Source organism: Salvia splendens, chromosome 10 (genome assembly GCF_004379255.2).
Source record: "Salvia splendens isolate huo1 chromosome 10, SspV2, whole genome shotgun sequence".
Taxonomy (NCBI): domain Eukaryota; kingdom Viridiplantae; phylum Streptophyta; class Magnoliopsida; order Lamiales; family Lamiaceae; genus Salvia; species Salvia splendens.
The window spans coordinates 3,119,194-3,147,120 of NC_056041.1; the positions used below are offsets into that span (position 1 = coordinate 3,119,194).

Genomic DNA, 27,927 nt, shown 5'->3' on the forward strand with positions numbered 1-27,927 from the left:
TAGAGTTGGGCTCAAGTTGGGAAAATATAAGAGAATTTGATGGCACAACACTCTTTTAAAATTTTAATAAGTACATTGGGACTTTAATTTCTATTTACTTGGGTCGGCCCAAATTCTTATATTTATTTTTGTTCGTTTTCTTTCGTTTAGACAAACTTTTATTTGTCTCGTAGTAACTTGGTGTTATTCCAAGTACTATAAAATCCATCTCAACCATCTCATTAAATCATGCCAAGTATAGCAACATCAACGCCATTACTTCAACGAGACTTTCAAACACGTCTCCTAGTAACCTCCATCATTTAAATAAAAGAGACGTCTCATTTCATACCAAGCACGTAAATACTATACTCCATTACAAAGAAAAACAACGAGAAGCATAGCATGACGACAGAAATTCATTTTGACTAATTCACGACATATTTTAATTAGTACTTAAAAAGTACGGGAGTTACAGAGGATGTGATTGATTGATTGTGGAGAAAGTGGGGAGATTGTTTTGACTGGCTAGTCTACGAAATTGTTTTGTGATACTCGATGATATTCTTTTCTAAAATGTTAAAACTCGAGTTCACTATGGTATGGATGACATAGCTTTTATTAAATATTTTGGCGTGTGTCCACTGAGTATATCAAGTACTCAGCCTTGCATATGTTTTCTTTATGTGCAGGTTGAGCGGGGTGTTGCGATGGATGTTGAGTCGGCTTAGGGAATTTGGATGCGTTGTGTCTTCATACATAGGCGTCATCCTATGACTCTCTTTGATAACTTATTTCCGCTGCTACTTTTGAAAACCGATGTCACAAGAGTTTACTTTACTTCGTATGACTTTATTGTGTCAAATACTTTCAGACTTTATTCCGTTGCTTTCTTTTGATAAACTAAAATGTTTTTGTAGACTAAAGTATTTTCCCTTTTGTAAGTTAATCAATTTTTTACATGAAGTGTCAACTTTTATTGTGTCTCCCATTTCTTCCCCGCTCCTTATTCCCTCCCCTCGTCACGTTTTCCCCGTCTTCACTATCCTTAGTAAGGGCGGCCGTGACAAAATGAGTCACGCATTCCACTTACTTTCATTTATACAGTCAGATAATTTCTTAAATGTGGTGTCAAATTGAAAAATTCTTTAAAAGTAGACTAGGGAGAAATATTTTATCATGATTGGCGAAATTATTAGATTTTTTTGCCAGTCACTAGTACAAGCTGATCATGATTATTGCAATAAATTAATAGTAAGACTTCGTGGGCTCGCATTTGTGGGCCTGAGCATTTGCTCAATAAATAAAAAACTGCAAGTTTATTTAATGGATTATTAACACACAAGTTTAATAAAATAGCTCTAATATTACAATCTATCTGCAAGAGTACAGAGTCGACTGTAGTACTTCGAGTGTCGAACCACAGGGAGGCGTAGGTTATTTAACAAGAATTGACAAAATTAATAAACTAAATTTACAAACTAAGGTACGAAAATGGAGAAAGATGTCACTCCAAGTTGCTCACGAGGCTTGTATTATTCTACACCTTTAACAATGAAACATACGAAGGGATTAAAACATCAACCTAATCGCGTGCACTGAACATGTTTGCGACGTATAATTCACAGTCAGCTGAACACTTGTTCCATGAATTAATTTTCGAAGATATTAAATTCCTGCAGAAGCGCAGGAATAAAAGATCATCTACTATAGTCACCTACTTAATCCACTATCAAATTATCCTCTGAAAAATTCTAATTCGATAGCAATCCAACAATCAATCATTCCTAAACTATGTTAAAGAGACAATAGCAGAGGAATTAACATCACTATGTTATTAGCCAAAAACATAGTGAATAAATATTGAGCACATTGTTGGACACAAACATATGAAATCAATGGTGTGAAAACATCCATACAAGCCTAGATTACAACTTGGAGCAATAAAGGAAGCTTAGCCTAAACAAATGGTGAATTTGTAATTAAAACCGTAGGATTCAAGCTCTTGATGAGTGGAGTTGGGATTTGGAGTCGGATCGTCGGAGAGTAGGCCGGACCTTCCTCCTCTCTTCTTCCTCTCTTTCTCTCCTTTCTCTTTTCAGCCGTCAACTCCCTGACACCTTTTTCCTCCTTTTTCCTTTTTCCCCCCCAAAACGTCACCTCACTTTTTCTTTTTTTTTTCAGCCTTTTTTTCCTCCTGCATCCTATGGAAACTGCCGCATAAAACCGCAATATTGCAGTTAAATTGATCCACCCGGCCGGGTACATTATTAGGCATAAAATTCACCCGACCGGGTGGCCAATTTTGAGAGCTTTCTGTCCTCTCGCTGCCTTCCAGAAATCACCCGGCCGGGTACATTATTGGGCATGAAATTCACCCGGCCGGGTGGCCACTTTTGAGAGCTTTCTGCACAGCTTTTCACCCTCTGAGCTTCCTTCTTTGTTTCACCATTTACTCATCTTCCTACACCACAAAACACACTTTTGCAAGCATCAAACTATATAAATCATGTAAAGTGATGGGAATAACAATGTAAATTTGATTCACATCACCAACCTAAAGGGGAGGGCAAATGACACATGTCCATTTTCTATTGGGTCAATGCATTATTATTTTTACTTTTTTTATTTACTATTAATTATTGATTTATTACTTAATTTAATTATGTATATGTTTGAGAATTGTATACTATAAATATGAAATGTAAATATTTTAGATCAAATTTTGAATATTTTGAACATTGTGAATTTATGATATTTTTATTACTTTTAGTTATTAATTTAATTTATTTAATTATTATTATTTTTATCTTTATATATCATTTCAAAACTCATGTGAATTATTCTTCAAAATATTCATGTGAGCCCCTCTTCTGAAAAATTCACGTGAACTAGTTCATTTTATTTATGATTAATTATTATTTTTTATTATTTCTTTATTATTTACTACTTTTTTATTGTGCTTCATTTTTTCTATATATATCCCACTAAGCATGCAAAACTCTTCACAAACAAACTAATTTTCTTTTCATTCTTGTATATCCCACTCTTCATTTGTATTTTGGGTTGTTTATTTCTATTATCGCCATGTATGTTTTAATCTGTGTAATTTATTATTATATTGTGCTTTAATTATTTGAATATCTAATATTTTCTGTTTTAAATTTGAATCATATACTTTTTTATTACAATTTTTAGACATTATTTAAAATATCTAAATTAATTATAAATCAAAATATTAATATAAAATATATGAAAAAGAAAATATTTAATTGGGTTGGGTTGGGTTGGGTTGGGGTCACTGATGGAAGTAAAAAAATTGATGTGGGTTGAATTGAGGGAGGGTTGTGTATGTGGAGGATAAAGAAATAAATATTTTATTAAAAGGTTGATTAAGGTTTGGTTGAGTTGGGTGAGTGTCACGATAGTCTAATATTTATTTTTTGTGAATCAAATCAAATCAAATCAAGTTTGTACTCTCCGCTATTAGCTAGGTATTCATTAGTCAACTCTTGCCTTAGTTTTTAATTGTCCTTTGTTGAACTAGTACTCCTAATTGATTTTCTCAGCTAATGCTTTGACTAACAAAAAAGCTATTGTGCAAATTTGTAATCTGAAATACTATTATCATAGTATGATTAAGTGATGCAACTAACATTGTAAACTAAAACCAACTTTAATAAATCTCCAATTGAATATGCTTCAGTATAAAATAGAGATAAAATTCAGCTAACAAATCATGTCATTTCTTAGGCATTTGAGTCCTAAAAAATGATACATTGAGTTACAAAGGATTTAAAATTTAAGGATTGCAGAAGAAGAAAATAGAGAAATTGCACCGAAATTTTTGAAGGCAAAAATAAAATAGGTACCAAGATTTCTTTACGGTTCAAAATATATTAATTGACATATTACTAGTATAGAGTTGTGATCATATGATAACCCCTAAATATCGTAATAACCCTATATCCAAATCCGAACCACACATATTTTCTAATCTTGTGGTTGAGATTCAAACTTAGATTTACTTCATAAAAAAAGCGCGAGGGTAAATATGTCATTTCCCTCATTTAATTTCTGAATTTCGCCAAATATCACGTAAAATGATAAAATGATATATGTTAGGTTTATTGCATAGAATGATAGTTTTGCCGGATAGAATGATACTTTTGACTGATAAAATGATACTTTTGACTGATAAAATGATAAAATGATATATGTTAGGTTTATTGCATAGAATGATAGTTTTGTCAGATAGAATGATACTCTGAGTTGATAAAATGATACTTTTGACTGACAAAATGATAAAATGATATATGTTAGGTTTATTGCATAGAATGATAGTTTTGCCGGATAGAATGATACTCTGAGTTGATAAAATGATACTTTTGACTGATAAAATGATAACTGACAAGAATTTATTATGCATCCACACGATTATGCAGACTGTCAAAACACAATTCAATTTACTCTATCCATGTTGAATCTAGTCCACAACCAATCCACATCAATATAAAAGACTCGGACGCCATGTACATACATACATACATACGTGTAACTGAACCTCATACATCTGTATATCATGGGAAATAAGATTTTACGTATTTAAATGAGCGAAATTTGGATACGTAAATCTTATCATGAGCGAAATTCAGAAATTAAATGAGTGAAATGACATATTTACCCTCTGCGCATTTTTTATGAAGGAAAGCTAAGTTTGACTCTAGACCACGTGATTTTAAAAATGTGTGGTCCAGATTTAGTTATAGGGTTATTAAGGAAATTTGGGTTATCATTATAATGCACCCCTACTAGTATATTACCGTATATTTGCGTAGAGAAAACTTAATGAAAAAAATACAGTTCTCATGCTAATTACTAATTAACTAAATGATAGTTTTGAGAAGATAATCAATTTCGTTACGCTAAATTATTGGAAAAATAATGCATGGAACTGTAGTTTGATGACTTATTATTTAATTTAGGGAAAACCGGAAAATTGTCATATGAATCGTATTTAGAGAAAATTGTTATAATGCAGTACCATGTATATATTTCAAACTCTACAAATTAATTAATTTATAATCTTACCGCAAGTCTACCGTGTGCATAGATGTTAACGTTTGAAAAATATGCGTTTTCTCCATGTTGACAAATATATTCGACATTCGTGTCATCACCAATTACATGAAAAATTAGTCTCATGGCATGGATTGAAGTAATTACTATTTATGTATTGAATAACTAATTATGATAGTAATAACCTTCCTTATCAATGCACATTAATTATGCACCTGATCTAATAAATCAAGAGTTGGAACAACGATAATTTGAACACTAAAACTTTAGGCTGAATTTTAGTTAATTCCAAAACAATGAAAGTTGGTATAATTTGTTTGTTATGTTTAAAAAGTACTCCGATCGAAACTATAAATTAAATTGAATTAAAAAACTATAAATTAAGTTGAATTAAGTTGGTATAACAATTATCACATACTTTAGTACTGCACATCAATAAATAAGAAATTTGCTGATAAAAACTAATCAAACTGTGCGTGGTTTGTATTTAGTCAATATTTGAAACGGCAAAGTGGACTGGTGCAGTCTCGTCGAATAGACAATTTCAGCCGCCGTCAATTATTTGATCCCTCCATTATTAAACTGTGTATTACTCTTTTTTTTTTGTCTTACTACACAAATAGAGCTAATAACATTAGGTTTAAATTATTGTACTTAATCATATACTCCTTATACTTTGACAAAGAGATTAATATAGCAATTCAATAATTTTATACTACTAGTTCATACGCATATTGATTATTATGGAGCGAATGCTTTAATTATACCAAACGCAAGTATGTGTCAAAAGTTTATGGAGTAATATTTGAGCATAAAATGTTGCCTAGACAGCTAGACTAGACCTACTTACTACTACATCTCTTAGAGCACCCACAACCGTTCTCTTGCCAACGAGCACGATTGTGGGCTCGGCCCCACTTTTTCTGCCCGCTCTTAGACAAGAGCACAACACCCACAACTGTGCTCTTCCGCAAGGACGAGCACAAGGGTCCCACCATTCTATTATTCAATTTAAATAAAAATATTTCCATAATATTAAAATTCATTAAAAAAACTGAAATAATATTACAAATTACAAATAAAATAAAAAAGACATAATTAAAATCCTAAAAAATAAAAATTACATAATTAAAATCCTAAAAATTATAAATTACATGATTAAAATACTAAAAATTAAAAATTACATAATTAAAGCTAAAAATATCCCCGTGGAAGACTATTCATCAGGCGGCACTACCCCCAATTGTTTTTGGAGGCCCAATATCATGGCCTCGTGCGATCGAAGTTGCGCGGGGTCATAGTTGACCTATCAGCCATATTGAGTTGGACCAAAATCCCCCACAACGAGTTGGTGGGGGGTGGAGGTGGCGCATAGGGCACGGGAGCGGGTTCGGGAGCATCGCCGGATGGAGTCGCGGCGCGACGGCGGTTGGCCGCCGCCTTCTTCCTTCCTTACGGTCGGCGTTGGGAACCGCTCGGGCCGGCATCGGGGCTACCAAAGTTAGCTCCGGCGAGTTGGCTAGCCACGTCTTCGGAGCCGGCGTCGGATAGGGATACTGACCTTGACCGTTTGGAGGAGCCGCTAGAGGAGGATGTTACGCCTCCTCTATACTTTGAATGCGACCGCGTCTCCTGCCAAATGTTGAGGTACTTGAACGGTTTGTAGTTCATGGATTGGTAGGTGTTCATCGCGGCAGTGATGACGTCAACCTCGCTCCGACCGCTCCCCGCAGACCGCTCTTCCTGAAGGTAATACCCCTGGAACTTTTGGATTTCTTCATTGGCTCGGTAGATGGCGTTGCGCACCATACTCTCGTTGCGCTCGATTGTTCCCGCCGGCCGGTTTTCATTGTACCGGCGACAGAGTGATCACCGGATTGGTTCGTGCCAACCTCCGGATCTTCGGAGATTGACAAGAACGCCTTGAACAATTGCTCCATCTCCGCCGGAGTGTGCGGACACCGCTAGTAGGAGGAGTCGGAGTTTGAGAGGGGCCGGTCGACCTCGCTCTAGGCTCAGGTGTCCACCCGTATTGCCCTTCGGGGCATCTTGGTCGTCAATCGGGTAAGGCCGGTAGCCACCCAGAACGCCCGAATTTTGGGTTTGAGGAGGGGCTGAATATTCTGTTTCCTGACTAGGAAACAGTTGTGAACCGAAACAATCGGGGTTCCAACCGTGGGAGCCCGGGGGTGATCGCCGTGGCCGGACATTGTTATGTTGTATGAGTGGAAGAAAGATTGAGAATGGAGATGAGAGAATGTAGATGACAATGGAAATGAGAGAATGTAGATGAGAATTGTGTAGTGTAGTGTGAATTTTTTGGTGTGAAAGTGGGGGTATTTATAGATGAAAATGTGTATTTTTGGGGGAAAAAATGAAAAAAAAAATTGAAAGTGGGTAGAAAATGGATATAATTTTTTTGGGAAGTGGGAAAATATATTTTTTATTTTTAATCGGTTTTTTTAATTAAAACCAATTTTTTTTTAAAAAAAATATTCAAATTCAACGGCAATGTCGTTGCCCAATCAGCGCCTGCCATGTCACCTGCTCGCTGGCACGGACGTGCTCGATGCATCGAGCAGCGCCGTGCCAGCGGCGCGAGCGCAGCGGCGGACAGCGTCTTCGTGCCGCTGGCACGGACGGACGGACGCCGTCCTGCTCACCGTTGTGCATGCTCTTACTATCTCCGTTCCTTATTAATTGATGCATTTCTTTTTTACATGAAATTTAAAATAGTGTGTTAAATGGATGGTAAACAAAGTAAAATACAATAAACTAATTTTATACTATTAGTTACTAAAAGTAGAAATAACTTAATTATTTTGGAACTTCACAATATAGAAAAATGACTCAAGGGAGTATAAAACAAAAATAATGAGCAATAAATAAGTAAAATCCGATATGTTCATTAATACACTCTGTATTTGGTCAATAAACAAGTATCTTGATCTTTTGTTTAATAGTAGTAATATATATAATTGTAAATTTGGATTTAGTGAAATGGTCCAGAAATCATAAGTGTTATTCAAGTGATTTCTTGTAATGCACATTATGAATAATCGCAATCTTACATCTTGCAATTCTAAAAAATTTAACTCATACTTGAATCATTATACTCTTTGGTAATTTATATCAACTTTTCTCCAAGATTGTTTTATGAGGTAATGCATTTATGGTCATTTTGGACTACTCCAGTAGTCTCGCCATAAATTTCAACATGCATCAAATTCACTTTAACTTTAAGTGCCGCACTATATCAAACGAGATTAAGAACAGAGGTAATGACTTTGGGTGAGGTAGAAAATTAATAAGAAGATAAACGTAGGGGAAAAACAAGTTCTTATCTCTTTCAAATATACTAGTAATATAGAAAGGAATGATCAACAGTCAAAATCGCAGTCAACAAAACTCGGAATTCAAATGATGTTCACTTTTAAATATTATATCGATTCCAAAAAGAGTAGGAAAAGAATTCATAGACGCATCCGACTCCATTTCCCTAATTAAAAAAAAATACCAAACCCATTGCATATAAATAGGAAGCAAAACACAAACAAACACACCACACATCAACAAAAATGGAGTTGTCCACTGTTGCCATTGCCCTCCTCTCCATCGCCCTAACTTACTACTTGCTCATCTCCCCGAAACGCCGCAGCGGAGGCAAGCTCCCCCCGGGCCCCCGCCCCCTCCCGGTGGTGGGCAACATCTTCCAGCTAGGCACGAAGCCGCACCAGTCCCTGGCCCAGCTGGCCAAGACCCACGGCCCCCTCATGTCCCTCCACTTCGGCAGCGTCTACACCGTCATCGTCACCTCCCCGGAGATGGCGCGTGAGATCTTCGTGAGGCACGACCAGGACTTCCTCAACCGCACCGTGGTCGAGGCCGTCCACGCCCACGACCACGACTCCATCTCCATGGCCTTCATGGACGTCGGCGCCGAGTGGCGCGCCCTCCGCCGCATCTGCAAGGAACAAATCTTCTCCGTCAAGAGCCTCGAGACCAGCCAGGTTCATACCCCTATTTGATATGATATGATTTATTTCCATAACTTTCTGTATCGCTACATATTATAAATACGTGTGGAGTATATTTTTACCATTCCCTCCCATACTATGACAGGTCCTCCGGCAGGAGAAGCTGCACCAGCTCCGCACCTACGTGCAGCGGTGCAGCGAGGGAGGGAGGGTGGTGGACATCCGTGAGGCCTCCTTCGTCACCACGCTCAACCTCATGTCCGCCACGCTCTTCTCCATCCAGGCCACCGAGTTCGATTCCACCGCCACCGAGGAGTTCCGGGAGATCATGGAGGGCGTCGCCAGCATCGTCGGCGATCCCAACTTCGCCGATTATTTCCCCATTCTCAAGCGGTTTGACCCGCAGGGAGTCAAGCGGAAGGCGGAGCTCTACTTCGGGAAGATGCTCGTGCTCGTGGAGGACTTGCTCAAGAAGCGGCAGGAGGAGAGCCGCCGTGACGCGGCCTATGTCAAGAAGAATGATTTGTTGGAGAAGTTGGTTGATGTTCTAAACGAGGAAAATGAATATAAGTTGACCACCAAACACATCACTCATTTGCTATTGGTTAGTACTTTTGTTCAATTTCTTTATCATATATAGTAATTAGTAAATATTACATTCACTAATATCTCACTCCACTTTTACCATACAGGACTTGTTTGTCGGAGGATCAGAGACGACAACAACCTCGGTGGAGTGGATCATGTCGGAGCTCCTCATCAACCCGGAGAAACTCGAGAAATTGAAAGAAGAGCTTCGGAGAGCGGTGGGGGAGAAGAATCAAGTCCAGGAATCGGACATACCACGTCTCCCGTATTTCGAGGCCGTTATGAAGGAAGTGTTCCGTCTCCACCCGCCCGGCCCGCTCTTGCTTCCTCGCAAGGCGGAGAGGGAGGTGCAAGTCGGGGGCTACACCATCCCTAAAGACACGCAGATACTGGTCAACGCATGGGCTATTGGGAGGGACCCGAGTATTTGGCCGAACCCCGAGGCTTTCGAGCCCGAGAGGTTCCTAACCATGAAGATGGACTATAAGGGGCAGGATTTCGAACTCATCCCGTTCGGGTCCGGGAAAAGAATTTGCCCTGGTTTGTCGTTCGCTAACCGGATGCTGCCGATGATGGTGGCGACATTGATTCACAACTTCAACTGGAAACTTGAGGTTGAGGCTAATGCACAAGATGTGCACAAAGGAGAGATGTTTGGTATTGCAGTGCGCAGGGCAGTTCCACTCAAGGCTTATCCCCTTAGCCATTGAGGCATAACGCTTTATATCAACTATTTACTTTTTTTTTTTGTAATAATTTGGCTTGCTTGTTTGAAGAATATGGCTTCTACTATTGTTATGTTATGTAACTTCACATCGCAGTATCTATTGAGTTCAAATGAAATTTTCGTTCCTCTCTTGTTATCAATTAAATTTACTCCTTGAATAGGTTTTTTTAATACAAAAGCTTCAACACTATGTACTCCTGCGGAGTAGTATCGATTAAAGTTGGTCATTAATATACTATTTAATTTCCGAAACCGGAAATTTAAATACATATATTTATGAACTTCATTGAAGGAAATTAAATAGTTAAATGCACATTAATTCTGTTAACGTAATTTTTCTAATATAAAAAGAATTCTTTGCTGTCAATATTTTCATCAAGAATTTAAAAAATGTCTGGTGTGTATTCCTTTGTAACGATCAGTAGCCTCCTATTTTTCATTGCTCTTTCTATCGCTCAAGATGTACATAACGAAGATTGGAGGTTGATGGAGGATCTTACCGAGAGCATCTTGGAAAATGAAGAGGAGTTGTTAAATTTTGTCTCATCCAGACATGGAAGCCATCATGCTCCATCACATCATCACCATGCACAAGCTCCACATCACCATGGCAACCACTACCACCTTCACCCCCACCATCACCATCATGATCATGCTCATGCTCATGCTCCAAGCCTCCACCACCTCCACCACCACCATGCTCATGGTCCTAGTCCAGCTCACCATCATCACCATGCTCATGCTCCATCACATGGTTAATTTTGAATCCCAAATTTATGAAATGGGTTGGAGACTGGAATTTCAGTATCTTTTTTTTTGTAATGGAATAATTATCTTCCGATTATGTTGATTGTGTTTACTTTGATAGTAGTTTAATGGTGCAATGACAAATTTGTGATATCACATATACAAAATTAAACAACACATTTAAGCATATATATGTGAGCAGTTATATGTATGGGGGATGAAGGAAACCGAGAAAGCATATCTTATTACAACAAATAATTTTTTACTATTGCAACAAATATTACTCCCACCGTCCCATAAAAGATGTTACAATTTTCTTTTAGTTTGTCTCATAAACAATGTCACACTTCCTTTGAAAAAGTTCGTCTCATTAATATAAATGCTTCATCCGTCTACGAAAAATAGGGCACTTTCATTTTCTGCACTCGTTTTGAAAAAATGATACTAAGTAAAGTACAAGAGAGAATAATGTAGAGAAGTCTTTTGTCTATATTATTCTCTCTCTTACTTTTCTTTCTCTCTACTTTAACTATTTATTTTCATTTTTTTCAAAACGAGTGTAAAAAATGAAAGTGTCATATTTTTTGTGGACTGAGGGAGTATAATATTTTCCCTCTCCACTTAACACACAAAACAACATTTTCTAAAATTCCGTACCATTACCATTGTATGTCATCTATTATACGGAGGGGAGAGAGTACTAAGTATAAGCTGCAAGAGCATAAGCGAATTTGTAGAGAGTATTAAGGGCCTACTCGAGATCGATTTAGACATGATTTTGGTGTTAGCCACCCTGCCTTACTTTAGTCCGGTCTTTATCACTAAAATGGTCAGTTTAAAGGTGCGGGAAACAGGAAACAGAGCATTCCAAAAAACCTTTAAAACTTTACAAATTCAAATCTAACTTGAATTTGAAATGAAAACATCTTAAAATTTAGAACTAAACTAATTTAAAACATGGAACTCATAACAAATGTAAATGATGTAATATCAACTAGTAATTATTTATTCAATAATTTTAATCAATAATCTGTCTTTTCCTTTAAACATTAACCGGAGCTGAACTGAAACCGAAAATTTCAATTACCGATTAGCTACTACCTAACTTATTCAATTTTGTTATGGACTACTTGATAACCGACTATTAGAATACTCACCACTAATTAAGTATGGAGTAAATTTAATTTAACCTCGGAATTACTTGAAATAAAATGCAACAAAACAAACTATCACGATAGTAGATGTAATAGAAAAAAATATTGTATTTACTGAAAGTGAACTGTGCATTAAAGGCGGAGCTACAACTTTTAAAAATTTAAAGGTATTATAATAATTTCATTTTAAAAATTATATACTACTATATAAGATAATATCATATTAAAAACAAAATTATTTGTGAAATGTCTTCTTTGCCCTCCTCATAAAATTTATTGAATTCATTAAATTAGTATGATATGATGCCATGCACGAAATCTCCTTTTAACTCTGTGCGAATTTTAGAAAATGTCATAGAGAGTAAAAAAACTTGTAAAATAAGTTTTATTTTTATACTCCCTCCGTCTTTGGAAAATATAAACTTTTGATTGGACATAAATTTTAATATTAAATTGATAAAGTAAAAGAAAAGGAAGCGTTGGTTAGCAATATTTAAATTATTTGTAGCATAATTAGATTTCTAAAATTCAAAAGTTAATATTTTTCAAGGGCGAATGGATATTAATTTAGAATAAAAATATTTCTAATTTTTGACTATTTGTTTTGTTTATAATTGACCAGGACTTCAACTGCCAATGGGGGACATTGCACTTGCACCTACGGTGTCTGAATCATACTCCGTATTGATATGAAAGGTTGAACAGTCAAACACGTTCATAACCTCGGATAGACTTTGCCTATTTAATTTGTGGAAATTTAGTTTTCCAAATGAATTCGTTTGTCAAATAACTAAGTATATTTATATGACTTCGTGTATTTATTTTCATAGTTTTAACTTCATTTACTTTTAATTTTCTGAAATTTTAACGAGTACCAGGCACGTATTTAAGAACTCCAATTTTTATTTTATTTTTCTAGTAGAAAAACTATGAAAACTCTTTGATTAGACTACGTACCAAATGATCTACCCCATATTTTCGTAGTTGTCTTTTTTTTACTATATTAATCATTGATTCAACTGTATTTTCCATATCTTGAAAAACCATTCAATTTAATATTATCTGTGATGGACTTTTGTTCAACTTGACTATAAATGTTGACCAAGAGTATTGTTCAGCAAAAAACAATACGACCAATTTAAGCAGTCTGGGGGGTACTTAAAATATTTTCATTAAACATTTCATTTAACTGTGAGTCCCGTGAAGATTTTATAATATTCTAAGTTTCTGAAAATTTATCACTTATTTTTATTATTGTCTGTCCCTAAAAATTTATCATATTTCACTTTTATTATTTTTTATAATGGACTCTACATTCTACTAACTTATCATTCACATTTTATTATAAAATTAATATATAAAAATAGGACTCATATAACATTGACTTTTTTAATCCACTTTCTATTACATTTTTTTAAAACAGATCAAACGGTGATAAATTATTATAGACAGTTAGAGTATATAATATCATTATGTTATATGTGTGCAGTTTAGTCTTAGTTTTCATGCATTATAATATTTTTTAAAAAGTTAGTCATTGATTAGCATTTTTTTTAGTGATGAAGTGCCCAATCTTCAAATGATTTTATTTTTTTAAAAAAAATTAACTTCTATATAAAGGATGAAATTACAAATAAACTCTTATACTATAATATGAGGAAATTACAACTGATGTCAAGAGAGCTCGAACTCGACACCTCATGCAATAATGTCTAAGCTCCTTGTCGCTAGGACAAAGGCAAAAAAAAGTGCCCAATCTTCAAATGATGTTTTTAAGCTGAATCATATACTCCAGCATCACAGTGCCCGGCTTGACCAAGCATTATATTAGACCTCGATTATGATGGCTACTCCCTTCGTTTCATATAAATAGGTTGAACTTTCTTTTTCGTCCGTTTTATACAAATAATCCATATCCATTTATGACAAATTTTTTTCCATTCTCTTTTACTTTATCTTAATAGACCCCCACCATCCACTACATTATTTCAACTATTTTTTTTCTTTCTTTCTTATTTTATCAATTACGCTTTAAAATATGTGTTATCTCCAATTAGCATATTTTTATGGGACGGAGGGAGTATGTCGAGTATTACACAAAACTAAATTTATTCTAAACGTAATTGAATTTAATAGTCAGTACTCCTACTATTTATTCCGTCATAAAAAAAAATGAAACAAAATGGTGTCGTGTGCTGAAGATGCAGTCGTTTACAAAGACAAAATGACTTCCGCTACTACCCCCCATATTTGATTTTTGTTTTTAACATTTGGACTATTTTATTTTATATTATTGAGTATATACCTACTCATATGAATCTAAAATTGGCCAGTAATTTGTGGAGTAGTAGTTTATAAAATGAAGAGCTACCAATATAAATGGTAATAAGTTGATTGATTACATAATAGAAATTGATTTTCTCCTTACAAAAGAAGGTATTAGCTAAATAATTAATTTATTGGGATGGATTAACCATATGGTTTATCATGCCTTGGGAGTAGGAACAATATTGTATTTAACCAGTATACACCGAAAAATTAAAGCCTAGTACTCGAGTTGTTGATTTTTTTTATTTGCCTCCATGATTTTTTCATAGTAAGTACTCTATCAATCGTAGCCTATATCATATTAATTGGGAGTGCCTATATATAGTATACTAGTATTATTATAGATTGAAAAATAAAACAAAAACTTGCTATTCCGCATTATTAAGAAATCAATTTGGACCTGAGCCTCATTACTCACCTTTGACCGTAAGATTATTTTAATCCAAACCATTTATAATACTCTTCCGTCAACATATTGTCCATATCTGTCATTTTGATTTATACATCAAATATTATCCTTTTTTTTCTATTTTCTACTCACTCATATACATTCGCTATCCACTACTCATATACACTAGGGATGGCAACGGGTGGAAATCCATCGGGTTTACCCTCTTCGGACCCTGATCATTTAGAAAAAATTTCCACCCGTTGGATAACCCAACAACTGTCTCGGGTGGAGTTTTTCACCCAGATCCAGACCCACCGGGTAAAATATACCCGTCGGGTACCCATACCCTCTAACGCTGCAACAACAGTAAAAAAAATTTAGAGGAGGAAGAAGGATCACCGGCCGTTGTCGCTGGTGGATCCGGAGAGCAACGCCATGCCGAAGTCCTAGATCCGAGAGAGCGAGCTGAGGGAGAGTGAGGCGGCTGGGATTGGGACTGGAACGCATGTGGCTAGGGTTTGGAGAGGATTTTATATAATGTAAAGTTGGGCTATGTTGGGCTGGGCCTAAAGCAAAATGGGCTATCAGTGTATTTTGGACCGGGTCTCCACGGGTGACGGGTTCGGGTTGTGCTGAACTGGATACTGACCCGGCCCACCCGATGGGTGAGACTTTCACCCATTAGTAGACACATGGATACAAGTTTTCACCAAAATCCTCCTCCTAATAGGAGAAAAATCCGTCGGGTCGCGGGTAATGGGCATCCGTTGCCATCCCTAATATATATACACTGATACTCCCTCCCTTAATATAAGTGTGGCATATTCATTTTTGGATCGTTAAGTGAGACATTTCATTTGATGGCAGAAAAATAACACTTTTACTTTATCATTTCTCATACTTTTTCTCATTATTTTTTTCTCACTCCTACTTTATTCTTTATTTATTTAACCATTAGATACCACTACCTAAAAATTTGTGCCCAAAAAATTTTGTATCACATTGAGTATAAAAATAAGACTTATATTTATTAATTTTTTAAATTCTTTTTTATTTACCTTTCTTAAAACCGTGCTTAGTTATAGATATAAATAATATTTGGTCGATAGAGAGAGTGATAATCTATTGTCCATCACTCCATTGACTAAGTAGAACGGTTAATAAGCTGAACAGACATGACATCTTTTTTAGATTTCCGTTCCTACGAAGTACTAAGTGGTCCAGTCATATAAAATTAAATATGTTTAATTCAGTATCTCGCATTCTTAACATTTTTGTCAGATATGGCTGCGAATGTCGTAAATGGCGGCATATTTTAGACTATATTGATCAAGTGAAAATAAAAACAAGCCAAAACTGTTCTTTGATATTTCTTGTAAGGAGGTATTAGCTAAATCGGCAACAATCGCGTGATGTTATTTCCGTTTAATGTTAATTAAGCAATAATCCATGATGGACCAAATAACAATCAAGTACTCCTATTTATTTTGTGGGAACATATCCAGGACAAATTAAACAAAGGTCTTCGTACGTACAACGAATTCCAATCCATCACTCTTGTAGCTAGAATGAACGAATGGGAACAGTAAAGAAAATTAATACTATGTAAAACATGTGTTTTTGTGCAATATATTCTTTGTCCAATCAAGATAAACTCATAAACCTTTTTGCAAGGGTATTGAATTTTATCCAATATTGTTTATTATGTTTATAAAAAAAAGTAAGAGATTTAATAAATTAGAAATAAGTTCATTTTGTGAAGATATATCACTCTGCATAGATATATGTAAACTAAAAGCGAAATAAGTATATATATTTACTCCTTTCCCAACTGTCAGCCCACTCTGTAGCAGCAATTACCGTATCTCTAATCTTAGAGTTAGTCATGAGCTGTAAATAAACAAAACTACTATATCCTACGAATATATGATCCTCAATAATGCAAAGTTCAATTCAACAAAACAAACAAATTTTGTTAAAAAAGAGTTGCAGTCAACTTTTTAGGCGCATAAGTGGGACTCATCACAGCTATAAAACATGGCACATTCCAACTTAATTTCAAGACTTTCTCCACCACCACAGCGCAGATCAAACAAGAAAAAAATGGACTCCTTCCCTTTCCTCGCTGCGCTATTCCTCATCACCGCCGCCACATGGTTCCTCACCTCCAGGCGGCGGAAGAATCTCCCGCCGGGCCCCTTCCCCTACCCGATCGTCGGAAACATGCTCCAGCTCGGCACTCAGCCTCACGAAACATTCGCAAAGCTATCAAAGAAATACGGCCCTCTGATGTCGGTGAACCTCGGCAGCCTATACACCGTGATCGTGTCCTCCCCGGAGATGACCAAGGAGATCATGCACAAGCACGGCCATGTGTTCTCCGGCCGCACCATCGCCCAGGCCGTGGAGGCGTGCGGCCACGACAAGATCTCCATGGGGTTCCTCCCCGTGGGGGGCGAGTGGCGCGACATGCGCAAGATCTGCAAGGAGCAGATGTTCTCTCACCAGAGCATGGAAGACAGCCAGGACCTCCGCAAGCTCAAGCTGCAGCAGCTCCTCGACCACGCCCAGAAATGCTGTGATGAAGGCCGCGCCATTGATATTCGCGAGGCCGCTTTTATCACCACGCTCAACCTCATGTCCGCCACTCTGTTCTCGTTGCAGGCGACTGAGTTTGACTCCATGGTCACCATGGAGTTCAAGGAGATCATTGAGGGCGTCGCGAGCATCGTTGGTGTGCCTAACTTCGCCGACTTCTTCCCCATCCTCCGCCCCTTTGACCCGCAGGGGGTCAAGCGCAGGGCGGATGTCTACTTTGGTAGATTGCTCGCTTTGATCGAGGGCTATCTCAATGAGAGAATCCAATCCAAGAAGACTAACCCGAATGCTCCCAAGAAAGATGACTTCCTTGAGACACTCGTGGATATTCTTGCGGCCAACGATTACAAGCTGAAGACTCACCACCTCACCCATCTCATGCTGGTATGATTTTTATTGATAGACGGTCAAAAATGGCAAAACGACACTATTTTTCATGATGTCAATTTTGTTTTTGTTTTTTATTTTCTTGACCAGGACTTGTTCGTTGGAGGATCAGAAACGAGCACAACCGAGCTAGAGTGGATAATGGAGGAGCTAATGTCGCACCCCGACAAGATGGCGAAGGTGAAGGCGGAGCTCAAGAGCGTGATGGGTGACCAAAAGGTGGTGGACGAAAGGCAGATGCCGAATCTCCCATATCTGCAAGCAGTGGTGAAGGAGTCGATGCGCCTCCACCCACCGGGGCCTCTGCTTCTCCCCCGGAAGGCGGAGAGCGACCAAGTGGTGAACGGATACCTCATCCCGAAGGGGACTCAGGTGCTGATCAACGCGTGGGCCATGGGCCGAGACGAGTCCATATGGAAGAACCCAAATACGTTTGAGCCGGAGCGGTTCTTGGATCAAAAAATTGACTTCAAAGGGCAGGATTACGAGCTGATTCCGTTTGGGTCGGGGAGAAGGGTGTGCCCGGGCATGCCATTGGCCAACCGGATCTTGCACACGGTGACGGCCACGCTGGTTCACAACTTCGACTGGAAACTGGAGCGGCCGGATGCAAGTGATGCGGAGCGCCAGGGTGTGTTGTTTGGGTTTGCGGTGCGGAGGGCTGTTCCACTCAAGGTCATCCCATTTAAGCAATGAGATCATCGTGGGATATTTTCGTATACATTCTCGTATATTTTCTTTGATAGAATTAAAACGCCCGAAAAATTCATTAGCAATATGATTTTTTTGGTTTACCTATCAGATTCTACAATTTTAGTCATGATGAGATGATTGAGAATAAATTATAATTTAATGGTTTTTCGAATAACTTATAAAGTAGTGGAAATAGTCTGAATTTGACTAAATTTCATGATTTTTCTACAATTTACTATAGAAATAACACCAAAGAGATCTTTTTGTTGATTAAAAAAATAGAATGGAATTATATTATTCCTTCTTTCTTAATTCTTGTATATTGCAATAGCATCCCACATTTTAGGAGTTTTTAAAACATTCATCAAAAGTTGTTGTGGATATAGTAAGTTTTCCCTACCTAAACTTTAATTATATTTAAAAGTTATGCATTGGAGTTGAAGGATCTGAAAGTGCGCTTTATGTGAAACGGAGTGTCAAATCAAAATATTAGTGGACGTTCGAGCTTTAGAGCACCCATAACCGTGCTCTTGCCAGCTAGCACGGTTGTGGGCCCGGCCCCACTTTTTCTGTCTGCTCTCTGGCAAGAGCACAACACCCACAGCGGTACTCTTCCGCAAGGACAGGCACAATTCAATTTAAAATTCAATTAAACAAAAACATTTCCATAATATTAAAATTCATTAAAAAAACTAAATAATATTACAAATGACAAATAAAATAAAAACGACATAATTAAAATCCTAAAAATTAAAAAGTACATAATTAAAATTCTAAAAATTAAAAATTACATAATTAAACTCCTAATAATTAAAAGCTAAAAATACCCCGTGGAAGACTACTCATCCGGCGGCACTACCCCCAATTGTCTTTGGAGGCCTAATATCACGACCTCATGCGATCGAAGTTGCGAGGGGGTCATAGTTGACCTATCGGTCATATTGAGTTGGGCCAAGAGGGTCCACAACGAGTTGGTGGGGGGTGGAGGTGGCGCATATGGAACGGGAGCGGGTTCGGGAGCATTGGCGGTTGCAGCCGCGGCGCGACGGCGGCTGGCCGCCGGCTTCTTCCTTCCTTGCGGTCGGCGTTGGGAACCGCTCGGGCCGGCGTCGGGGCTACCCAAGTTAGCTCCGGCGAGTTGGCTAACCACTTCTTCGGAGCCGGCGTCGGATAGGGATACCGACCTTGACCGTTTGGAGGAGCCGCTAGAGGAGGATGTTATGCTTCCCCTATACTTCGGGTGCGTCTGCGTCTGCGTCTCCTGCCAAACGTTGAGGTACTTGAATGGCTTGTAGTTCATGGATTGGTAGGTGCTCGTCGCGGCAGTGATGATGTCGAGCCATTGAACTTGCCAATTTCTTCGTTGGCTCAGTAGATGGCGTTGCGCACCATACTCTCGTTGCGCTCGATTGTTCCCAGCGGCCGGTTTTCATTGTACCGGCGAGCGATAGAGGTGAGCAAAAAACCGAAAACTGAATATCTGAACCGAATCAAACCGAAATTTTGAAATTCAATTTCGCCCCTCCAGCTTCTGTCTGCCCTTCACACCGTCGTCTCCACTCTCCACAGCTCCGACTCCAGGTAAATCTCTACTTACACCTTCAATTGCATCCCTAAACCCACAGCTGTAAGCCTGCAAATTCTTCCATCCCTCTAATAATTCAACATTTATTTATTAAGTTACCTAGTTCCTAATATGGAAGTATGATTAATTGATTATTAGTTTTAATTCAGTTTTCGGTTTATGGTTTTTCGATTTTTCGGTTTTTTATATAATTTCGGTTTTTCGGTTTAGTTCGGGTTTTTAAGTTCGGTTTTAAGTTTTTCGGTTTTCGGTTTCGGTTCGGTTTTAGTTTTAGGCGAAATTCGGTTTTTCAGGTTCGGTTCGGTTAGGGCGAAAAACCGAACCGAAACCCGAATGCACACCCCTGGCGAGCGATGCGCCACCAAAAGTGATCGCCGGATTGGTTCGTGCCAACCACCGGATCTTTGGAGATTTCCAAGTACGCAGTGAACAATTTATCCATCTCCGCCGGAGTGTACGGTGTGCGGACACCGCGAGTTGGAGGAGTCGGAGTTTGGGAGGGGGCGGTCGGCCTAGGCTCTGGTGTCCACCCGTATTGCCTTTCGGGGGCATCTTGGTCGTCGATTGGGTATGGCCGGTAGCCACCCGGAACGCCCGAACTTTGGGTTTGGGGAGTGGCCGAATATGCCGTTTCCGGACTAGGAAACGGTTGTGAAGAAAACCATTCAGGGTTCCAACCGTGGGAGCCCGGGGAGTTATTGCCTTGGCCGGACATTGTTATGTTGTAGGAGTGGAAGAAAAGATTGAGAATGGATATGGGAGAATGAAGATGAGAATGGATATGTGAGAATGAAGATGAGAATTGTGTAGTGTGGTGTGAATTTTTGGGTGTGAATGTGGGGGTATTTATAGATGAAAATGTGTATATTTGGGGGAAAAAAAATTAAAAAGTGGTAAAAAAAATAGTAAAAAACGGATATATTTTTTTGGGAAGTGAAAAAATATTTTTTTCTTATTTTTAATTGATTTTTTAATTAAAAACTGATTTTTAATTAATAAAATAAAAAATACAAAGGCAACGGCATAGCGCCACGTCAGCTGCTCGCTGGCACGGACGTGCTCAATGCATCGAACAGCGTCGTGCCAGCGGCACGGACGGATGGACGCCGTCCGTCCACCTTTGCAGATGCTCTTAGAATGAGTTTTGCCTTTTGGGCTGTATCACATGATTTACTAGCAAAAATAAAAAATATAAGTGGGAGTTTAAAGAAAATGAGTTTGGGCCATATAATTTGTTGTTGGGCGTTAGAGCATCCACAACCGTGCTCTTGCCAGCGAGCACGGTTGTGGGCCCGGCGCCACTATTCATGCATGCTCTCTGGCAAGAGCACAACACTCACAGTTGTGCTCTTCCACAAGGACGAGCACAATTCAATTTAAAATTCAATTAAACAAAAACATTTCCATAATATTAAAAAACCACAATAAATATTACAAATTACAAATAAAATAAAAAAGACATAATTAAAATCCTAAAAATTAAAAATTACATAATAAAAATACTAAAAATTAAAAATTACATAATTAAACTGCTAAAAATTAAAAATTACATAATTATTGGCTAATATTACTCGAGGAAGACTACTCATCCGGCGGCATTAACCCCAATTATTTTTGGAGACCCAATATCATGGTCTCGTGCGTTTGAAGTTGCGTGGGGGTCATAGTTGACCTATCGGCCATATTGAGTTGGCCTAAGAGCATCCACAACGAGTTGTTCGGGGGTGGAGGTGGCTCATAGGGAGCGGGTTCGGGAGCGGGGGCAGATGGAGTTGCGGCGCGACGGCAGTCGGCCGCCGCCTTCTTCCTTCCTTGCGGTCGGCGTCGGGAACCACTTGGTCCGGCGTCGAGGCTACCCAAGTTAGCTCCGGTGAGTTGGCTAGCCACTTCTTCGGAGCCGGCGTCGGATAGGGATACCGACCTTGACCGTTTGGAGGAGCCGCTAGAGGAGGATGTTACGCCTCCCATATACTTCGGGTGCGTCCGCGTGTCCTGCCAAACGTTGAGGTACTTGAACGACTTGCCGTTCATGGATTGGTAGGTGCTCAGCGCGGCAGTGATGATGTCGACCTCGCTCCGGCCGCTCCCGGCATTCCGCGTCTCCTGGAAGAAATAGCCATTGAACTTGCCAATTTCTTCGTTGGCTCGGCCGATGGAGTTGCGCACCATACTCTCATTGCGCTCGATCGTTCCCCGCGGCCGGTTTTCATTGTACCTGCCAGAGACGCGCCACCAAAAGTGATCGCCGGATTGGTTCGTGCCAACCACCGCATCTTCGGAGATTTCCAAGTATGCCTTGAACAATTTATCCATCTCCCGCGGAGTGTACGGTGTGCGGACACTGCGAGTAGGAGGAGGCGGAGTTTGGGAGGGGGCGGTCGGCCTAGGCTCCGGTGTCCACCCGTATCGCCCTTCGGAAGCACCTTGGTCGTCGATTGGGTATGGGGCCGGTAGCCACCCGGAACGCCCGAATCTTGGGTTTGAGGAGGGGCCGAATATTCCGTTTCCGGACTAAGAAACGGTTGTGAACCGAACCATTCGGGGTTCCAACCGTGAGAGGGCGGGTGGTCATCGCCTTGGCCGGACATTGTTATGTTGTAGGGTATGAGAGAATGAAGATGAAAATGGATATGGGAGAATGAAGATGAGAATGAATATGAGAGAATGAAGATGAGAATTGTGTAGTTTGATGTGAATTTTTGGGTGTAAGTGGGGGTATTTATAGATGAAAGTGTGTATTTTTGGGGGAAAAAAATAAAAAAAAATTAAAAAGTGGTAAAAAACGGTAATAAACGGATATATTTTTTTGGGAAGTGATTTTTTTATTTTTAATCGGTTTTTTAAATTAAAAACCGATTTTTAATTAAAAAAAAATTCAAAGGCAACGGCTATGTCGTTGCCCAATCGCCGCGCGCCACGTATCCTTCCAGCGGCGCAGACGGACGTGGGTTGGGCCACCACCGTTGTGGATGCTCTTCGGTAAGTTAATTGATTTAAGTCGAAACTTTTTAATCTCGTGCAATATATATTAGCGTAAATATATAATAGCTCATCTACTATAGTATTATGGAATAGTAGATTGAATAATTGAAATGCTTGCTTAGACCCACAGAAGTAGTTACTCAACATAAAAAAGTAGACAAAATCATATCCATAACAAACGAGAGAAAAGGGAAAAAACTTGTACTCTCTTCCATTTCGCCATTTTGGAATTTCCGCAAAAAAATATTCTCATTTCTAAAAATTGAAAGTTTCTCTCTTAAACTTTACCCACTTTTTCTCGTATCTCTCATACTTTACCCTACCCTACCCCCCCCCCCACATTATGGAATAGCATCTCGACTTCCAATGCTTGTGCCCGCACGGGCTTAACTCAGTTGGTTCCTGGGTGGTAGATTGTCCCTAAGCAGACAGGATCGAATGCTGGCAGCCGCAGTGTGGGAGTTTCACCACTGTGGTGGCTCCTTGTGTGTTGGTTACCAGTGTAAGTTCCTCCCACCTAATGGGCCGCTGAGGTACCGTGTTTGAACCCCTCCATAGCGATGTCGGGCCGGGTTATGGGGGCGCCTGGGGTGAGCGAATCACTTTTTGTCCCTAAGCATCTCGACTTCCAAAAAAAACCTCATTTAAACTATTTTCATATTGTCACCCGTTCACAGTTTTAGTTACTTCAAAAACGATTTTAACCTGATTGAAGCTAAATTCACCAAAGCGCATTCATGTTTCAATTTTCACCAATTCGATAAAATTAACCGAGCGCGTAACATTAACCTGAGTTTTCCAGTTGGCTTCTGCGTCCTTCTTCTGTTTGCTCATGGATGAATCATCCTAACCAACTCAACACAGTCATCGAAAGCCAAAATTCAAATACTAGTATTACTCAATCCAATCAAGCACCATGAAATTCACTGCTTTGCCTTTGTCCATTGACAATCGTTATCGTTACCAACAAAATTTGTCCAAGTTTCTAACTTTCTATATAATGAGAGTGGACTTCAGCATAAAACGATAATTAGTTAATTACTTTTAGCTTGTGGGATTGCCCATTAATTTTTAATTATTTTTATAATTGCACTATTATTTAAAATTATACATAATTTAAATTATAATTTTTTATTGACTTTTACTCAGTCTCACCACCTTTGAAATGATAATCACATAAAATTTATTTTTTTTTAAATTTCAATTGTCCCATAATGATCACAGTTATATGTGATTTTGCCATACTAATTTTAATTTTTATCATCATGAAACAATTGCAAAAATTGAAAAATTATAGTATAATTTTATATTCTAAATTCAAAGATTATTAGATTGATCATAAGTTAACTGTTAACTGTATGGTTTTAATAATAAGTATTCTTTTAACAAGGAGTTTGTTTTCCTGGAGAATTTTATTGGGGTTGTTTTAAACACATTTTGTTTTCAGGTACATCATTAAATTTTTTAGAGTTCTTATCGACAAAAGTTTATACCAAAAAAACACACATAAAACTAAAAGAAATACTCCATATTGATATGTACTATGTTTAAGCAAAATATGTATTGTACCACAACAAAGCAGAGGACAATGATATACTACAAGTATACTTCTGCTCTGTACTACTATAAGAGATACAATTGCTGCAATTTTGGAAGTAGTAAAGTGTGTCAAAGGTTAGATGCTACACCTAATATCCATTTCATTTCATTTCATTTCATTGTGTATTATCTCCCTTTACAAGAAAACTTGTCAGAGATACTGGCGATGATAAATCCTGCAAACACCTGAATAAAAATGAAAAAAAGTAATGAGCTCGAGCCCTGAACTATAGATCATGATTTCCCATGAAGAAGATGAAGACATACATAAGGGACAAAGAGAGCAGACCTGAATGCACCCAAAGATATAAATGGCAGAGTAGTGACGCCCGTGGATCAGCATGTCAGCAAACATCGCAAGGGGTATTGTCAGGGACATGCCAAGGGTCGCGACCAAGGGGGTCGTCCACACAACAGAGAGTGCCCTGTCACGTATTTTGAGAGCTTGTTTTAGGCACTAATCCAATCAACATCAATGGCTATAGATGGCATTTGTGGACATGTGACAACTGATTTTAAGCATAAAAGGTTCCATTGTGGACAATAGCTTCATGTTTGCAGAATGTGAGGAAATCAGAGTCCATACCATAGATAGTCTGATATAACACTTCCTACAAAGCCGTTGAGCAGAATTACTTCAATGGATGCTGAACTTGGGAGCTTGAACTGAGGCTCGATTCCAAGGGCATGAAGTGGAAACACTGCAACATCAGAATTAAGATCTCTAAATGAATGTCAAAACAATAATTTTTTAACTTTAATGCAAAACGGAGTAACACATCAGTGTAGTCAAACCATTTTGACTAGATCAGAATTTACTTGCTTTTGCTAGTCGAACAAGGATTCATTTGAAATCTACATTAATTTTACCCACGATTAAAGCTTTTATAAATACGAGCAGCGCTCAACTGAATACTATATCATCTCTATGTTCAAACACAAGTCTGAGACATACTAATTGATTAAAACCTGTTTACCCCTATTAGCATTTCACAAGGCTATGACGTTACTAAAGAGAGTTGGCTTTTTATAGTTTCTGTCAAGAACGCAGGGGAGTTTCGGGTAGAAAATCTTCAGGGGAAAAATATCAGTATCCAAATATTTCAGGCACTTAGATTGATGATTTGGCAGGAAATATAGCATATTATAGTTTCTTACCAAGCCACCAGTGGCCAACAAAAGTGAGGAGTCCTATATATCCAAAGAACTTTTGTACATCAACCTTGTCTCCCTCCGATCCAGCTGATCTCTTGAGAAGCACTGTATGAATCCATACAAAATGTGTGTAAGACTAAATTAAGTGTACTCATTTAAAAAACCCAAAGCTTTGTTCACTGAGGCACACCTGTAAATAATCCGTACGATGCTGCAGAGAGCAGACCAAAAATGTCTCCAGTTATAGAGTGCCTTCTAATCCTGGGAAACACAGAAAATTAAAAAAATTAACTCATGTTACTCCAACATGAAGCAAAATACTGGTCTTAACTCATAAGTGCATGCAAACAGATGATGCATCACTGAAACTCAGAAACAGTCAGCCTGACTTACTCAGTGACGCTAAGAATCTCGTCCGGGGCCCAAGTTGTACCCACGGTAGTCATTGCAACACCAGCCATACTGATTAGAACAGCTGTGATTTTTGCAGCATTTACAGTGTCCTGTCCGATTAGTGCTCCAAAGAAAAGTGTGAAGAGCCCTGAAGTTGAAGTCAAGACAGTCGTGCTTGCAACACTGGTATAGGCCAGAGCTGAGTTTGATAAATACTGCAATAATTTGAAACAACACAGACATGTATAGGCATAATTAGGATGAGGTTTAAACGGAAACCCAATGCAATGGCATTTGTATCAGTCAAAAAGACTACCTCTGTTATAAACCATATCGGAGCAAGATAAAGGCTGCATTCCATTATTTCCCACAAGCCAAGTTCATGCTTCTCTTTGGTGGCATAATGCCCATCTTCTTCGTCCTTCAACAATAATGGCCTTCCACCTTCCTTCTCGTCTACACTCATATCTGCCAGAAGGTAACTATTCAGAGCTCCTTCTACGTCGTCCTGCGGTCCATTTCCTTCGAGAGAAATATCCAGCATGGATAACGAACTCGACAGGCTATTGTTTCCATAGATATCTTTAAACAACTTTCTATCCAATAATTTGCATATATAATCTCTGAACATTGATATTGGTAGAAAAACCACCATTAAGGATATCCACAAGTATGTCAAAGCAAAAGGCTGTCTGTATTCTGTAAAAATTTTCTGCAAATTTGAATAATCCATGTCAATTTCCTTCTAAAGAAAACATAAAACTGAGATCACAATTCTCCAAAATCTTCACATGTACCAAAAGGATCAACTAACAACTCCAAAATTCTCTGACATGAAAATTTCAGTAGCTAATTATGAAATATTTGCAGATCATATAAACTCAAACACCTTTCTTCATTCTAAATCAATTATGATTCTGTAAATATCCATCATCGTCGACTATGCACAATTCCATCCTAGTAATAAACTGATCAACAATATAAAATGGGGAAAACGAGAATTCCGAATAATTTGCTTCTACTAACTAAGAACAACATGATTTCTAAGAGGTAAACAGAAAAGAAGAAAAAAAAAATATCAACTAACATCATGCACAGCTCAAGCAAAAGCGAAAAATGCAAATACACAAAAAAAAAAAAAAAAATTGGGGCAAAATCAGCCAAGCTTACAATACGTCTAGGGCTCGAATTTTCTCAACATATAAAATTTTAGGGACGAACCTGCGTGACCTCTGCAGAGGTAACCCATATCAACACAAAAGCCCCAATCATTCCCAAACCGGCTCTGTACCTCCATGCCATAATTCACGAAGGAGAAAAGTAAACCCCAAAAAGAAATAGTAATAATTTGATCCAAGGAATCAAAGATAAAAAGAATATTAGAGAGGGTGTTCTGCCACTTGAAGAAAAGTTCCAATTCTCGGAAACGCGTTGAATGTTAATTTGTAGTGGTTTATGAAGGTTGGGAGTTGACCAGCTCGTGGCAGTGGAGTATCCAACAATGGTGGAGAGGAGAATGATCAAATTAGCAGTCATATTTTGATATTTGAAGATGGCCAAGTTGG

At 38.3% G+C, this 27,927-nt stretch overlaps 3 protein-coding genes across 3 annotated transcripts; 2 read left to right on the forward strand and 1 right to left on the reverse strand.

Annotated features, from left to right (window-relative positions):
* Window positions 1–8,578: 8,578 nt before the first annotated feature.
* On the forward strand, window positions 8,579–10,490 carry LOC121753304 (ferruginol synthase-like). Its single transcript, XM_042148559.1, has 3 exons — window positions 8,579–9,068; window positions 9,181–9,639; window positions 9,728–10,490. Exons 1-3 carry the CDS (start codon window positions 8,637–8,639, stop codon window positions 10,331–10,333), a joined length of 1,497 nt encoding a protein of 498 aa, XP_042004493.1. The 5' UTR covers window positions 8,579–8,636; the 3' UTR covers window positions 10,334–10,490.
* Window positions 10,491–17,018: 6,528 nt separating this feature from the next.
* LOC121750147 (sugiol synthase-like) lies at window positions 17,019–18,827 on the forward strand. The gene is made up of 2 exons (XM_042144620.1): window positions 17,019–17,952; window positions 18,046–18,827. The coding sequence occupies exons 1-2, from the start codon at window positions 17,074–17,076 to the stop codon at window positions 18,649–18,651; spliced, it is 1,485 nt and encodes a 494-aa protein (XP_042000554.1). The 5' UTR covers window positions 17,019–17,073; the 3' UTR covers window positions 18,652–18,827.
* Window positions 18,828–24,722: 5,895 nt separating this feature from the next.
* Window positions 24,723–27,923, reverse strand: LOC121751962 (uncharacterized transporter C405.03c-like). The gene is made up of 8 exons (XM_042146798.1): window positions 27,584–27,923; window positions 26,679–27,074; window positions 26,363–26,577; window positions 26,160–26,230; window positions 25,973–26,074; window positions 25,401–25,515; window positions 25,104–25,239; window positions 24,723–25,000 (listed from the first exon to the last, which is right to left on the reverse strand). Exons 1-8 carry the CDS (start codon window positions 27,662–27,664, stop codon window positions 24,941–24,943), a joined length of 1,176 nt encoding a protein of 391 aa, XP_042002732.1. The 5' UTR covers window positions 27,665–27,923; the 3' UTR covers window positions 24,723–24,940.
* Between the last annotated feature and the right edge of the window lie 4 nt (window positions 27,924–27,927).